At 40.4% G+C, this 17,129-nt stretch overlaps 1 protein-coding gene across 1 annotated transcript in view; it reads right to left on the bottom strand.

Annotated features, from left to right (window-relative positions):
- Positions 1-13,636: 13,636 nt before the first annotated feature.
- ARMC3 (armadillo repeat containing 3) overlaps positions 13,637-17,129 on the bottom strand; it is a 94,287-nt gene continuing 90,794 nt past the window's right edge. Inside the window, exon 18 of the mRNA XM_056114666.1 lies at positions 13,637-13,846. Coding sequence (XP_055970641.1) covers positions 13,637-13,846 — 210 coding nt within the window. The remainder of the gene's footprint in view (positions 13,847-17,129) is intronic.

Below are 17,129 nucleotides of genomic sequence, written 5' to 3'. Positions count from 1 at the left end.
GTATATTTATTTTTTCTCTTATGTGCTCTTATTTGTGTTAATAAAATGAAATTATTTTTTTTTCTGGAGAGCCAGATAAATAAAATCACACAGCTAGGAAATTGTGTCTGCAGGATAATGACTATCAATGATGTGGCAGATAAATGACTTGATAATACTGATCTAAATGCATTTATCTGAGTTTTTCAAAGTTTTCCTTTTTTGCCTAAAAATAAAGACTCTGAAATCAAAAGGAAAGCTAGACACTAACTCAGATTTTTCAAAGAAAGGAGCCTATAAATAAACTAATTGGACTATCACTTGATTTGTATGTCAGATATGTAAGTACTTAGAGAGAACACTGTTTGTTTCAGCTGTTCTCATCAGTATGATTAATGACTACTTAAAAGTGCTTGATTCCATTTGTATGCCAGCTGTTCTCATGTAAAACAAACTGGGACTTTCTCAAGATAATCAGAGTCCAACTGTCTGCAGGATTTGGGGGCTGATACCTACGAGCTGAAAAGGGAAATAAATGCTCTTAGCTCAGGACCTGAGGTCAGACCCAGAGACTCATGACTGAAATATACTCATGACTGAAATATACTCTAACTATATTCTTAGTTGCTCATTTCTGGGGACTCTTGAGAACCGGGGCCCGCCCCTTTGCAGGTTCTGGTTCATTGAAGACAGTGAGTCAATGTGGAGCCCTGTACATTGTTAGTAAGTCAACGTGGACCTGGAGTCTTAACTACAGAAACTAATGGTACTTTAAAAACATGAATAGGTGAGATGAGTCATTCATAATCACAAACCAGCTAGGCCAAGCCCCAATATGAAATCATGAAACCATAGCAATAATGTGGTGTGCTTTCCTCATGAAGCAATAGTACACACAGTACACACACATTATGGGGAAGGAATTCAGATACAGTCCCAAAGACAGTGAGCATGCCTGTATTTTTACTTCCTCCTACACAAGTTCAAGTATGCGATCATGTGTCCGCTATGCCAAAATGCACAAGAACGTCCTAAGCAGAGATGCGAGTAATTTTCTTCACTTACTATTAAAAGTATCCAAATGAAGGTGAAAACTAGCAAAAGTCCCACTTAATCTGTAAAATTTAAAGTATAAAGATAGTCAACAAATACAGCTCCTGCTATCTCATGTCAGTCGTTTTGGTGAGTGATTTGGCCAGCCCTGAGCAAGCTTCCCATCCCATTGGTTGAGGTCTAGGCATAACAGTTAACAGTTGTCAATTGCTTACTATGTTTAGCATTATTCTGAGCAACTGTATCTGCTCTATCTTATCCATCGAAGCAACAATTTTAGGTCATTACTGTTTATTAAAACTCATATTAAAGCTAAGATATTTGCTCAGTATCCCACCGTTAAGAATAGTAGAAACAGGATTTAAACTCAATTCTCTCTGACTGCAAGAACCAGGCTTTCCCCTTAACCCCTACTTGATAAACACATGCTTTTAGGGAAAGTATTTTATAAGTAGTGCCAGGTAGTAAGCACCTGGGAAAATGCCCAGATGAAAGCTAATGAGGGTGTCTTCAAAGTTCATCAGTAGAACAAAAGGCATCTGAGAAGTTTAGGGAAGGAGAAGAGGCTTGATCAGGATTTGGATTTAGCCTGATATAGGAAATTATGATCATATTTTCTCACCAACACTCCTTTGGCTCTGCCTGAGAAAGAAAAAAATGGCCTCATGAGTCACTGAGTTCAACTACTATGACCTTTCTCAAGCAACTATAATTGTGTATATATGTAATTATAGGATAAACTTTTACATATGTCAGCTTTTATAAACTTTAACATAAATGTGTATATAATTATAGGAGATACTGGTTAAAGTCAGTTCACAGAGCTATTTTTTGTTTTTAAGTTGAGAAACTCCATATAGTCATATATACTATAAGGCTTGGTAAAGCTACTGAAAGACAATTTTTCATGAGTCTCTCTCACATCTTCATGTCCTACAGAGATTTTCTGACCCCCTTTTATCCCAGATTATCTTTTCAAGGCTGCTAGGGGAGATGCAATATCTCCCTCTGGTGAAAAGAACAGGCATGCTTATTATAAAAGATTGGATTCTTTATGCTCTGGGTTTTTCTCCCATACAGAAATCACTGCACTAACAGGCATCCATCTGGAACTGTCCACATTGTACACAAGAGACTGGAAGCAAAGAAAATCGGCCACTCTGCTCTCTCACTAAGGTTTGCTCTGCCCTGAGTAATAAAATCCTTTGTCTTTGACCCAGGAACCTTATGTTTTCTAACTGCAATTATGAAACTGGCCTTCTAATGACCACAAAGCCTCAGACCCTTCACATTTCAGAAGACAGGAGAATTTCTTTACTTTTTTTTTTTTTTAACATAGGTCAACTTTATTCTCTTCCTTGTTGAAAAATAAGGTATCAGCTCTGGCATTCAGAGAATGTGATCAATACCAAGTAGATCTGGTCCAGAGCCTGGAGAAATCAAGAAAGACAAAATTGCCAGGGTGACAGTTTTTGAATGCTTAGCCCAGATGCCTAGAGACAGAGACAAGAAAAGCACAGTCTCTTCCAGGTCTATACTTTAAAAGAGCTCATCCTCAAACGAAGGGATTGAAAAAACAGCTTGTAAGCCAAACCTGGCAACACTTCTTAACTAAATGAAGTATTATTATTATTTGTTGTTGTTGTTCTTGTTTTTGGTCACGCTTGACAGTACTCAAGGCTTATACTTGGCTCTGTGTTCAGGGATCACTCCTGCAGGGCTTGGGGACCATATCAGATTCTGGAGAATCAAACCTGGGTCAGCCACATGCAGAGCAAACCTCCTGCTTGCTATACTTTTGTTTTGGCCAGAAGCATTATTTAAAAAAATCTTATCTATGGCCATATTTGTGTTACACACTAGAGTTGAGTGGTTGCATCAGAGACTGGATAGTCAGAAAAATCTCACATACTTCTGGCCCTTTAAGGAAAACATTTGTTGACCATAATCTAAATACAGAAACAAATAAGGGAAGAATAAAGAATTCCCTCCAATACTTTAAGTGCCCTACAACAGGTGAATGGATAAAGAAGGGGTGGTTTAGACAAACAATGAACTACTACTACTCAGCCACAAGAAAAGATAAAATTCTGCCATTTGCAACAACCTAGACACACCTAGAAAATGTGAGAGAAACAAATGCTTAGGGAAATAAATCAGATGGAGAAAGGTAAACATTGTATGCTTTCATTTGTCTGGAGTTTATAAAGAAACCACATAAATGAACTGAAAAATATATGCTTAGACCATAAATTTAAATTGGTGGTTATAGGAAGAGGAGAAAGAAGGGAGGGTGTTAAATGAAACAAAAGGGGTCAGTTGTATTGTGAATGATAGAACTAGATTATTAGTGGTGAACTTGATGTACTATGTACAGATGTTGGTTGACAATGATACTTACCTGAAACTTAAATGTATTGTTTAATTTAATCTTAATTGGTCTTAAAAATTTCCCTAAAACACGTAGGAGAGGCTCTCCGGCAAGGCCATGGCACCAGAGGAACATGGACCTAATCCAGAGCCCAGCAGTTTGTGGCAGAAATGTGAATGGACTATGCGTTAAACTCCAGTGCCATACGCCCCCCCGCCCCCAGAGGGAAAGAGTGTCTGTTTCTTCCGCCTCCCGCCTCCCCTCCAGCAGCCTGGTGGCTGCCACCTCAGAGCTTATTGGAAAGCCAGGTATGAGCCGGCGGTGACAGGGCAACTGCAGCCTCATGGGAAGTGGGGGGGCGGAACATAAAGTAACAAAATAGGAGACTAACACCCAAGAATAGCCGAGATAATACCAGGAGGTTTACTCCATGGCTTGGAGGCCAGCTGCACACGCTAGGGAAAAAGGCAGCTCAGCTAGAGAAGGGAGTACCAAATAAAGGGTGTTGGGAGGATCCTCCCAGGATGGGAGATACATGCTGAAAGTAGACTATAGACCGAACATGATTGCCACTCAATGCCTCTCTTGCAAACCACAGGACCCAAAAGGAGAGAGGAAACAAAAGGAAATGCCCTGCCACAGAGGCAGGGTAAGATGAGGGGGATAAGGGGTGGGAGCGATGCTAGGACCCGTGGTGGTGGGGGATGGGCGCTGGTGGAGGGATGGGTACTCGATCATTGTATAACTGAAACCCAAGCACAAAAATTTGTAAGTCTATAACTGTACCTCATGGTGTTTCACTAATAAAAATTAAAATAAAGAAAAAGAAAAAAACATGTAGGAGATAGATGTATAACCACAACATTGTATATGCAGAAAATTAAGAGTTATTAAATGCAAACACATAAATATATCCCTTCCTGTTAGATGCACATATACATCTGTCATTTGCATGCGTGGCCCTGTTTCATTCTTTGCAGCTTTACTAGGCATATAAATTGGGCTCATGACCTCTGGAGGCAAACTAGGCTGAAACGTAAAACAAGTCACTTATTAGCTGAATTAACCTGGGATAAATAACTTAACTTCTCTGTATGTCAGTTTTTCCACTTGCCAAATGTAATGCGACCTGAAACTCATAGGGTTGCTGGAAGGATTAAGTAAAGGATTAAATCAATAGTCTCAGATATGTAGCAAATATGCAAATATTTGTTACCGTGAGACTCTGTTTTCCAGGATAGTACAGAACAGAAACGTTCATAGTTTTGTCAGGGAGAAAAAGGTAGAATTAGAACTTAATCTCACCAAGCCCAGGTACATGGGATCAGCAAAAACCAGGTCTTAAGGGATAGGGGATGTGCCGATCCTTCCCGTTTTCCTGTTTCTATGGGACCCTGGAGGTCATGCCCATGAACTGCATTGGGCTGCTATTAAGCTCCTTCATGGCCATGATCTAGAGACAAAATAATCTTGGAGTGTGTAAACACAAAAAGAGGGCAGGCAAAGGGACAGCAATGGCCTATCTCTCCTGCCGCCCACGTTTGGTAGTCTCAGGCCGTTTCCCCACTCCAGGGAGGTTGATGGCGATGGTCAGGTGAAGGAAGGAAACGAGGGCTAGGTTGGTTGGTATTAATAGCGGTTTATCACAAGGAAGAAACTTATGTCATGGAGGGCCCAAGATCTCTCAAGCACGTGCTCTCTCAAAGAGCCCCGAAAATCTCCGTATATAGATCATGGTACCTCTAAAGGGCGCAATACAGTGATGTCATCAAAAGGAGTTGCAGAAAGAACATTGAGGCTGCAAACATACATTGTTTCTTTACATCTGCAGGCCAGTAATTTTGGCCTCCTGGAAGGAAGATTTAAAACCAAGACTGAAACCTTTCACAAGCACTTTCACAAGCTACAAGCACTTGGATTTGCATCCCAAAGACCAGTCTGCTAGAGCTTGGAATCTACATCCCAAAGACAAGTATCTGAGCTTTGCATCCCAAAGAACCTAGCCTGATTAGAGCTGGGAATCTATATACCAGAGATCAGCCTGGCTAACACCTGAGATCTGCATATCTAAGACCAGCTAGGTTTCTGTGAGAAAAGGGAAACTGCCTCTTACAATATCACAGTCAGTCACAGTCCTCCCGTTGTTCATCAATTTGCTTGAGCGGGTCCAGTAACGTCTCCATCATGAGAATTGTTGTTACTGTGTTTGGCATATCGAATATGTCACGGGGAGCTTGCCAGGCTCTGCAGTGCAGGTGAAATACTCTCAGTAGCTTGCCGGGCTCTCTGAGAGGGGCGGAGGAATCAAACTCGGGTCAGCCATGTTGGCCGCTTGTAAGGCAAATGCCCTACTGCTGTGCTATCGCTCTTACAACATACTGAAATTATTTACTGAAGGCAGTTTGAAGGGGAGAAATGTTCAGCCTTATCCAAACTAGTCAGGACAAATGGGAAAGCAGCTTCTAAGGCAAATTCTCATTTAGCAGATGGATTCCCCTGGGTGTGTTTCTCCTCTCCTTGTCCTACAAACATATATGCATACATAATATAAATCATTTGGACACAGTAAGAAATACCTAAAGCTTATAGAATTGCTCTTCTAGGGCCATCTAGACCTCAGACTACAGCGCTCAGGCCAGATAGTCTTTCCTATCCCTAGCAGGGTCCTAGTCTTGTCATTACTTTGGATCATGACAGCATTTGCCTATGATCAAACTCTTAACCTATAGTTAAGAATCGCGGCACCTTGGTCTGGCCCATCCCGATGCCAGGGTAGCACATAACTTACCGGCTTGCCCTGGTTCCATCCAGTCCCTCGTGGGGACCCTGCCCTTGGGGTGCTAGGAAGTGAGGGCAACTGAGGCTTAAATTGAGAAAGCAGATGCCCGGGAGTGAATAATATTCAAAGCCAATTAAATACTAAGTTACAAAGCATAATATAACTGTCTTCCTGTATCTATACAAATAAGACATTGCATTAAAGTAAACTGTTCAAAAGGAGAAGGAGAAAGGCAATATTAACTTACAAGTTCAGTGTCCTAGAAGGATTTCATTTCATTTCATTTCATCATCCTGTTAATCGTCGATTGCCTCGAGCAGGCCCCAGTAACGTCTCTTTCATCCTAGCCCTGAGATTATATTCAGGGCTCTTTAGGAGAATGAGACCCATCATTGTTACTGGTATTTGGCATATTTGGTAGGCCACGGGGAGTTTGCCAGACTCTGCCCTGTGGGCAGGCTACATTCGACAGCCTGCAAGTTTGTCCAAAGTAGAAATGAGATAATAAGATGTCGCGCGGCCGCGAATGCGGCCGCGCAGTTCCGGGATCTGGATTTTATAGTCTCTGAGTCTTGGCCGCTGATGGGATTACACGGCGCCAGGGGGCCAGGTGGTGGGTGTGACCCCCGCCTACTGGAATTTGGAGGATCTGGGTGGAAGATGCTCGACTCCAATTCGAGTAGGCTTGGAGGTCTCGGCCCCGGAACCCGCGTGGCTTTGTCCCTCTGCCAGTACCTTCAGGTGTGCGGAGAGTGGTCTCAGCATGGTGGTGGCTGATTAACAGATTCTGATTAGGGGAAAAGCTGATTAACTGGTTGGGGAAGAGAGCATAGAAGTGGTTACAGATAAGCAAAGGAATGGAGCACTGTGATGTGTGTAATCTGATAGACCTAAGCTCCTTGTATTCCAACATTGGAGTGAGCAGCTAGCTGCAGAGATTTCTCCAGATCCTAATTTTCTAAAATCTTAGAATTCTAGGAGCGCCATAAGCTTATACTATTTATAACAAGTAATACAAAAAAAGTTATCTAGCATCTACCTTTTTAGTAGGTTTGAGTGGTGGTGGGAAAATTCAAAATAATGGTGGTGGGAAGTGGGAATGGTGGGGGGACTGGTGTCGAAATTTTGAATGTAATCTATTATTGTGAACAACTTTATGAAAATAAAAAAAATTAATCTCACCTCTGAACCTAAATCTGGGTTTTCCAAAAAAAAAGAATATTGTTATATTGCCTCTCAATATAAAAGGTTTTTTGGGTTTATAAGTAAAAATGTTGGGATCGGGAGTTCCCTAGCCCTGGGAGGGGCGGAGAGACCAGATAGACACAATTCCTGCAGGAGTACAAACAGGGTTTATTTAGGCCAGCATGCTGGGGCTCCACAGCATACCCCAGAGTGGGCAGTGGCTGAGAGCCCCGAGCTTCTTCAAAGGGGATCTTATATAGGCCTTCACTGGCCGTTACAGCAAGGCCCGCTCATTTCATAGCCAATAGATTTGTAACAACATATACTTTCTCCAATCCATTTAAAAGTAACTCACTCCTTAGCCTATAGATTCAAAGATCAGCATTTACATACATCGATTATCAGCACAAGCAAGGTTATAGCTGGAATCATTAAGTCTTAGGTAATCTCCCTTGACCATCCACATTTTGAGTTACCCAAGTCTGCAGGGTGCTTTAGTGAGACAATACACTCCAGGAAAGGGAAATTTCCCCCAACCACTGCATCCTGAGTTATCCTTTACCCAAATCTGCAGGGTGCTTTACTGAGACAATACATTTCAGGAACAGTAAATACACCTGAATCCTGTCACACTTGGTTTAGAAAGAAGTTATGCCCTGTTCACTTTCCAAGTCCCCTCTCCCCCAGGTGCAAAGCAGCCAAGCAGTTTTACAGAAAGCAATGTTGCAAGTTAGCTGAAGTACACAAAAATTTGATGCCCTAATATAGATTCTTTCAAAATAACCGCAATGCTATTTCTTTATTCTTACTTGTTTTGTTCATGGACTAAACTGGCTATGCTCAGGGCTTACTCCTGGCTCTAAATTTAGAGAAAACTCTTGGTGTTGCTCAGGGGACCATACAGGGTGCCAGGGATTGAACCTGGGTCAGACACATGCAAGAAAAGTGCCTTACCAGCTGTACTATCACTTCGGCCACTAAATATATCTTTATTTATTGGCAAACTTGTTATTGTATAAGTTCCCCAAGAATCTCACTTCACTGTATCACTGTATCACTGCCATCCCGCTGTTCATCCATTTGTTCAAGTGGGCACCAGTAACGTCTCCATTTGTCCCAGCCCTGAGATTTTAGCAGTCTCTCCTTACTCGTCCTTCCCAGTGCTGCAATATTAGAGGCTCTTTCAGGGTCAGAGGATGAGGCCCGTCATTGTTACTGTTTTTGGCATATCAAATACGCCACGGGTAGCTTGCCAGCCTCTCCCATGTGGTTGTGTCAATCTCTTCTGGGAGCTTTGTTTTATAGTCTCTGGATCTTGGCTGTTGATGAGATTACATGGCTGGGTGGGTGGGTGGGGCAGTTTGTGGGTGTGACTGCCAAGCTACTGGAAAACTGGGGGTCTGGGTGGAGGAGGCCCAGCCCCGATCCGAGCAGTCTTGGAGATCTCAGCCACGAGTCCCGCATACCTGGGTTCCTCTGCCAGTTCCTTCATGATTGAGCCTCGTCCAAGAGTGGCCTTGAGCATGGCTGTGGTTGGGTTCTGGAGGTTTTCGGCTGCTGGGGTTCTGCTTGGGGTGGGGAGGGAGACTCAACCTGCCCCCCCTCCGAGGGGCCCTGGTGAAGATATCCTGGCACAGGGGCAGGAGAAGAATCTTATTTACATTCACTATGTTAACACATTTTCGACTATGGTGGTAGGCTTTGAAGTCGCATCCAGATTTATTACTAAAATGATCATATTTTCATGGTTTTTAAAATAGAGCTTCTACAAATAATAATATTCAGTTAACTTTAAATAAAGAAAATTACTTTTAAATACTCTAAATGATTTGATGCTATTTTATTCCTCCAAAACAAACAAAAAACTAAAACTATTTTCCATAATTGATCCTACTCTTAGCATTTAGTTGAGATAAAAACAACTGCCATCATGATATAGATGACAGTCTGTGAATCACATCTCCTGAAACTCACCACAGCTAATCTCAGATGACTGCTTTTGGCAGAGTAGTTGTAGGGTGATATCCTGCTGGAAAATAAGCCACTATTGTAAAAATTCTGTGCCAATCAAAACAAAAATCAGTATTCATTTGATTTTGCATACTTAGGGCTACTAGAAAATGTGGCTTTCATAGATGACTGCAGATTCTCAGACCAAAAAATAATACGTTTGAAATCTGATGTGTGCTTAGCAAAAAAAAAAAATTACTTGCATCGTTGCTATGTAAACTTGCTCAAAGGCTGAAAACCTGGCAAGAGGATTTTACTAGACCGTTTACTTCTTTATTTGATTCGTGATGTTTATGAGAGTTAGGTACTACTTTTATTTGATTCATGATGTTTATGAGAATTAGGTATTACTTTTAGTAAAATGGTTTGATCTTCAGAAGAGAACTGGAGCTTGTGATCCTGATAGAGTAACAGTTGCTTTATTAAAAACTTTTTTTCAAATCTGATAGCCACAACGTTTGCCAAAATTCCCCCAGGTTTGAATATTCTAACTTAGATCTCCTTGGTTGCAGACATTGGTCCATCCCATCAAAGTCTACTCTGATCAAAGAACATGTAATTCCAGCAAAGCCTATAATTCCTATAGGAGATTTTAGGTGTAAGCCATGTAATGTGAAACAAGATGCAAGGTGAGATCTGGAGATTGTTAGCACTACAGATGGCCCACTGAAATATGGGTGCCTTTACCTATTACCCAAGTAGATTGTCTTTTCCCCATTGGTTTATAGAATCATTTTGTTTACTAGAGATAGAAATTTTTTTCTGTTACATTGTCTGTTACAAATTTTTCTTCCTGTTTATAATTTTGGTTATGCTTTGGTTTGTTAAAGATAAACATTTTTGCTCATACTATACTTTTCTGATTGAACTAGTCAACAGTTTTGGGGGGGCTTGGAGGGAAGTACGGAAAATTGAATCCAGGGTATCATACAAAGAAAGTATTCTACAACTGAGATAAGTCTGTGGCCCTTCAAATAGGAATTTAAAAGCTTTTTGTAGCCAGGCTTATCAAACTTATAGTTCTATGAATTTTAGTTTTTTGTTAAAAATTGTCAAGATTGTAATTTTTACCGTTAGCATTCATTTCCCCTATGGGCAGAGAAGCTACTTTTATTAATTTTATTTTTAATTTTATTATTTTAAAAAATTTTTATTAGTGAATCACCGTGAGATACAGTTACAGACTTACAAACTTTTGTGCTTGTGTTTCAGTCACACAATGTTCAAGTACCCATCCCTCCACCAGGGTCCATTCTCCACCACTGATGATCCCAGTACCCCTCCCACCCCCTCACCTCATCCCCCCACCCCACCCTACCTCTGTGGCAGGACATTTTCTTTTTTCTCTGTCTCTATCCTTTTGGGTGGTATGGTTTGCGATAGAGATATTGAGTGGCCATCGTGTTCGTCTATGGTCTACTTTCAGCATGCATCTCCCATCCCAAGCGGGTCCTCCATCCACACTTTACTTGGTGTTCCCTTCTCTATTTGAGCTGCCTTTTCCTCCAGCATGTGAGGTCAGCTTCCAAGCCATGGAGCAAACCTTGTGGTACTTATCTCTACTATTCTTGGGTGCTAGTCTCTCATTATGTTATTTTATATTCCACAGATGAGTGCAATCTTTCTATGTCTCTCTCTCTTTTTCACTCATTTCACTTAGTATGACACTTTCCATGTTGATCCACTTAAATGCAAAGTTTATGACTTCATCTTTTCTAACAGCTGCATAATATTCCACTGTGTAGATGTACTAAAGTTTCTTTAACCAGTCATCTGTTCTTGGGCACTTGGGTTTTTTTTTTTCCCCAAATTCTGACTATTGTAAACAGTGTAGCAATGAACACACAAGTGCAGATGTCATTTTGACTATACTTCTTTGCCTCTCCAGGATATATTCCCAGGAGTGGTATTGCTGGGTCAAATGGGAGCTCAATTTCCAATTTTTTGAGAAGCATCTATACTTTTTTCCAAAAGATCTGAACCAGTCAGCATTCCCACCAGTAGTGTAAGGAGGGTCCCTTTTTCCCCACATCCACGCCAACACCGGTTGCTTCTGTTCTTTTGGATGTGAGATGGTAGAGAAGCTACTTTTGTCAACTAAATCCCTACCTAAATATGTAGTTATATAACTGGACTTATAATATTTTATGCCTGTGCCATACTAATTATACTTATTATTGGTTTAGATTTAGATTCTGATATATAATGGATATAGTGCATATTTATTTTCTATTTCAAAAATAATATTGGTATTCATATACATTCATTCTTCTAGAGAAATTAAATTTACAGAAAAGAAAATATGTTTGTATTCTAACTGAAATTATATTAACAGCATAGATAAATATGAGGGACACTGAAATCTTCAGATTGCTGAGTTTTCCACTAAAGAAAATGATATATATTTTTATTTATTCATATCTCACTAAGATGTTATAGTTTTTCTTCTATATTTGGTACATCTATTGCTATGCATTTTATAATTTTTATTGTCATTGTAGATGTGTTTTAAAATAAATAGATTAGCTTATTATTAAATTTTATGCTTCTACACTTAATCTGGTAACACAAATTAAATAAAAATCAAAGACCAGGTGTCTGAGAATAAACTCTCCTATTAAATAATTACGTAGAAGCTAGCTGAGAGTATATCTAATTGCTTAAAAAGTACAGCAAAACAGCAAAATGTATCTTTGGCCTGTATTAGATGGAAAATAATGTGGTGTCTACTGAACCATGTGTCAGTGACTGCATGGGGCACTTTTGCCATTTTGATATTAGGTTATTGGTTTATGAAAACTCTTTTCAGAATTTACTAGGAGGTTGTTTTTCAAGGATGCTATTTTCTATATTACATTTGTCATTTATATGAAACTCCCAAAGAGGAATTCCCCTGGTCTTTGTTTCTCCTGAGAAACTGCTTTTCCTCTTTAAGCCAGAGGACCCTGTTATAAATCATGAAACTGATAGCATTTCCCTCTGCGTTGGCTGCTAGAAAGCTTAGAGTCAAATTTTCACTCTCCTCTAACAAATGCATCGAGCTTGCAGGGAGGCATTTGCATTTCAAGCTTCTTATTCCTGGCTTTGTAGAACTTTTTTTTACAACACTCATGTGTGTTTGTCATTTGTTTTTTCTCTGATTATTTCTTAATGTGTGTTTGTAATCCACGTTAAATGCTTTCTGGATCAAAACAAACTTGAAAACATGGATTGGTTTGTATTTTATAATCCATACCCTAGATCAGAAAATTGCATGATAAAGATCACTGCCACACCACTTGCTGTAAAAAGCTTTATTCTAAAATTTAAAATGCTATGTTCTTGAAATTAGGAACTGATTCATACAGAGTACAAATCTCAGAACTAATTTTTAAATTCAAACTCATTTCTGAAAACTTTGTAGTCAACTAATTATACATGTAAACTTGAAAATAAAGCCTGCCAAGAAATACATATTGTATGCAACATGCTCATACTACTTATCTTGTGACCATTTGAAATGTGTTCACCATTTCGTATTCAGTGCTAAAAACACAATACCTCAGCAATGGTTTTCTCTGTTTCTGTATTTCAGGCTTTCCTCCCAAAGACTTGAAGTGATGGGAATTTAAATATTCCTTTTGTGACCCAGCATGAAATATGTCAAAGTAAATCAAAATTGTTTTGGAACTGAAGATGTATTTCCAAGTAAACATAGAGAAGACAAAGACAAATACAATTTATAAAAAAACCTGCTAGAAATATTTTTATCTCAGTCAAGTATATTAGAAAAATTTCAGGAAGCATTTGTGCTGCTAAAAATAGATATATAAACATTCAAATCTATCAGTAATCTTACTTTTTGAAAGCGAGATTCAGGTGGCCAAGGCATTTTCTGAAAAAGGAACTTTGTCTAGGCAAACTTTCCTGAAGCATGCTGGGCATAAAGATTGATGGTCCTGAGGCCACTGAACTTTCCTGGGCATAGCAACTGGCACTCTGACACCTGATTTCTTGAGGGCAAAGATGCCACTGTGGGCATGGTAGTGTGAGTTAATGCTGACAGTAATAAGTTTTACACGAGGGGCATAGAGTTAGTAAATGGGTCGGCATCTTGCTAAAAACCCAAAATGGGAAACATGTCTGAGTTTAAGCCATTTTTACACAGAGAGTGCTTTTCTAATGTATTTAATTTAAAGAAATAAAAACAATGGGGGAACTTCACAGGAAGCGCATGCCCGGATGGCTTGTTTGAGGCTGTCTCATGCTTTCTTGGTAATTTAGAGATACCTGTACAGATCTGCCTCTTTGCTTCTTAGCTTCAACAGTGTTCCTGGAGAGAACATTAGGTCAACTATGTATTCTTGAGGGGGCAGGAAACCCCCGATCTTCCCCTTACTCGATTCATTCATCAATTTAACTTCATTCCAAGCTCTGCCATACTCCCCTCGAACCAGAGAGCAGCCGACAGCAATTTTATCTGCCAGAGCCTGTTGGGGGCGGGGGAGGAAATTGCATGATCAACCAAGAGTGAGGAGAGAGAAGGGCGGAGAAAACTGCTGAGCTGTAAAACCTTCCTTGGTCAGAGGTGAAGGAAGCAAGTCTTGCGGAGAAGTGTTCAGAAAGGAGCTTGTGGTTTGAGGGTGGAATGTGGAATTTTGTGAGAGATGCCAACAAAATGCCCCCCATTCCTCCAGATTCAGTGTTACTCAGAATCTTTGTGTAGATCCTGTTGGGAAGTGACATTTTCCAGGCAATTCTTCCTCATTGTATCAGCACAAGATTGATAAGGACATTGCAGAAAAGCTACTCCACAGGCTTGCGGCACTGGTGTACCTATCAATCTTCCCAGGCTGCTCTGGCTGCTGAGGGATGTGATATGCAGGGGACCTGAGTGGTGGAGCCCTACTTCCTGCTGATTTATTCTGTGAGAGGTAGGCAGGGGCAATGGAGCAGAATTGTGAGTGGGTATTCTTGGCTGCCTGCAGCAACACACACCAGGCTTACTTAAACGTTCATTGGAAGCTGACTCCCCAGTGAGTCCTGCTTTTAAGGTAAGAAGAAAGTCCCTTTCCAAATAACCTGAAAAGGTCTTAGCCACATTATGGTGGGTAAGAACCAGCTCAGTCTGCCTGGGTTTGAGTTTTGACTCAGCTGCTCCCTAGATGCTGTCATCTCCAGCAAATGACTCAGTTCTCTGTGTTTCCTTTTCTTCTGCTGTAAAAATGAAGGTGATGACATTACAACCACCTTAGTCCCAGGGTGCGGGGACGGGAGGGGGGTGTTTAATAGGTGTCAAGTACTTAGAGCTGTGAGTGAGGGCAGAGCAAAAGTACTCTATAAATGTGGTAAAATAATGTGGTGGTAATGGTCTCTAATGGTTTGTATCTGAGTATAATTCGCTGATTTGTACTATGGAACGATGGCACCAAGGACCCAGTAGGCCAAGGTATTTGAGAAATGGTTGGCGTTGTAAAGCCTTCTCTTCTGTCTAGTCCGAGTGTGCCTGGCAGATAGCCAACTATAGAACCACAACAGATGAATGTACAGCATTCTACGAGATTGTGATTCATATTAAATATGTTCTAGGTCTTCATCCCCATTTCTGGCTCTGAGCTTCTAAAGCCAGTGGGTGTTCAGAATCCACGAGGAGTGCCACAGAGGAATCTTTTGTTCTATTTGTGATGTGACTGAGAGGTATGTGAGAATGGGGGCAGTTTGCGACTTGGGGATCAACCATGTGACTGGAGGTCAAAACTTTCAGCCCTACAGGAAAGGAGAGGGGCTGGGTGTTGAATACAATTACCAGTAGACAGGGATTTAGCCAATCAGGCGATGTAAGAAATCGCTATAAAGAAAAAGAACAGAGAGAGGGCCTGGAGAGTTTTTGGGTTGGTGAGCAAGCAGAAATTTGAGGAGAACAGCTTGCTCAGAGAAGACATCACAGCTCCATTGCCTTTTCCCTATACTTTGTCCTTGCACTTATTCTATCTGGCTCTGCTGAGTTCTAGCCTTTGAAATAAATGAGTAATATAATAAGTATAAATGTTTTTGTGAGCTGCTTTGGCAATGTAATCAATCTGAGGCAGAGGGGAGCTCATGGGAATCCCCTATTTAGAGCTGTGCCATCAGAAACACAGGTGACAAACTGAGCTTGCAACTGGCACTGTGATTCTTACTGAGAGTCAGCAAAGGCCAGTGGGCAGTGACGGTGTGCCAAGGAGCTGAGAAGATTGAACATTTTGATCAGAAATATGTATCTATGGGAGGAAAGGTAGAGTAACTTTTTAATTCAGATACACCTGGGCTCAAATGAAGCTGCATTTTAGGTTGATATGATAAATTTCTCCTCTAAATATTGGATTTTTTTTTGGCCATTAAACTTTTAGTATTTTTGAAACTCTTTACAATTATACTTACCAGTAATAGCCTAGCACATAGCCTAAATGTTGGTGATGATGGTAACAGGAATGAAAGGGAAGGAGGTAGTATACATATACTTAAGATAGGAAAGAAGGAAAAATTGATAAAGCAAGAAATATGAGGAAAGAATGGTACTGGACTTAAAAAGAAGTAATTCATGTAGAACTGAAGGCATGAGACATGTAGATGTAATATTTGTAAGTATTTGGGAGACAATAAGAATTTTGTACATTCAGTCTATAGATCACAGGGCCCACTACACATCAGGTACTGGTTGAAATGGAGCATTTCCACCACCAACATCAACAACAACAAAAAAAATCAAACCACTCATAAACAGGGTCTTTCTTTAGAGTTTCCCATATCTCAGTGAATAAAGACCATCGTCACCAGCTGCCCAACCCACAGTGAGTGGATATCATTTTATTCTTCTTATACAATCTCTCACACTGCATGTTATTAGTCACCAACTTCTTTCAATTACATGTATTACATATAATTACATATAATAAATATATGTAATAAGTCCCACTCAATTCATCCCCTCATTCCCAGTCTTGTGACTGTGGCTGGATTATCCACATTTTTTACTTCAATTACTTTCCAATTGGTCCTCCTGCCTCCAGTCTTGTCCCTGGTCTAATTCATTCCCCAATGTGTTGTCTGAATGGTCTTTCAAAAGTATGTGATTGCCTTTCACTAATGACACTAATGACTTGCATTGCCTACTCCCAGACTTGAGGTGCAAGTGCCAATGAGATAGATGTTTTTTGATCTGGGCCTTTCGCATAATGCAACCCTTCATGCCCAACAAATACCTCCACATCTCTCCAGAAGCATCATTAATTCTTTGACCTGCTGTTTTGTACATAATTCTTGCTTTGACTGGAATTCTTTTGTCTTCCTTCTTTTTGGGGGGTGGGTGGGTTACACACGTGATGGTGTTTATGGGTTACTCATGTCTGTGTGCTCAGGGATTTCTCCTGCTGGTCTCAGGGGATTATATGTGACATTAGAGATTGGGTCAGCCACATGCAAGGCAAGCTCCCTACTGGCTGTACTATCATTCCAGTCATTGTCTTCCTTCTTTACCTGCTAAAGTTTCATATAGCTTTCATATTCACACTACAAGCTCTTACTTGCTTCTCTAAAGCTTTCTCTGACATCACCTTAGAGCCTACAGATCCAGTTTACGTGTCCCTGGCATTAAGGGACTATAAACTTTAGTATCTATACTCCCAGATCCTAGAAGAAGCCCATGCCTATAGCAGACATGAGATTATTATTGAGTGGATAGAGTTTCAGCAGTCTGATTAATATATATGAATATATATGTAGTATATAGGTATC

This window comes from Sorex fumeus, unplaced genomic scaffold, assembly GCF_029834395.1.
Source record: "Sorex fumeus unplaced genomic scaffold, SorFum_2.1 ptg000026l, whole genome shotgun sequence".
Classification (NCBI taxonomy): Eukaryota; Metazoa; Chordata; class Mammalia; order Eulipotyphla; family Soricidae; genus Sorex; species Sorex fumeus.
The sequence above is the reverse complement of the archived record's forward strand: the minus strand, read 5'-3'. Positions and strand labels throughout refer to the sequence as shown.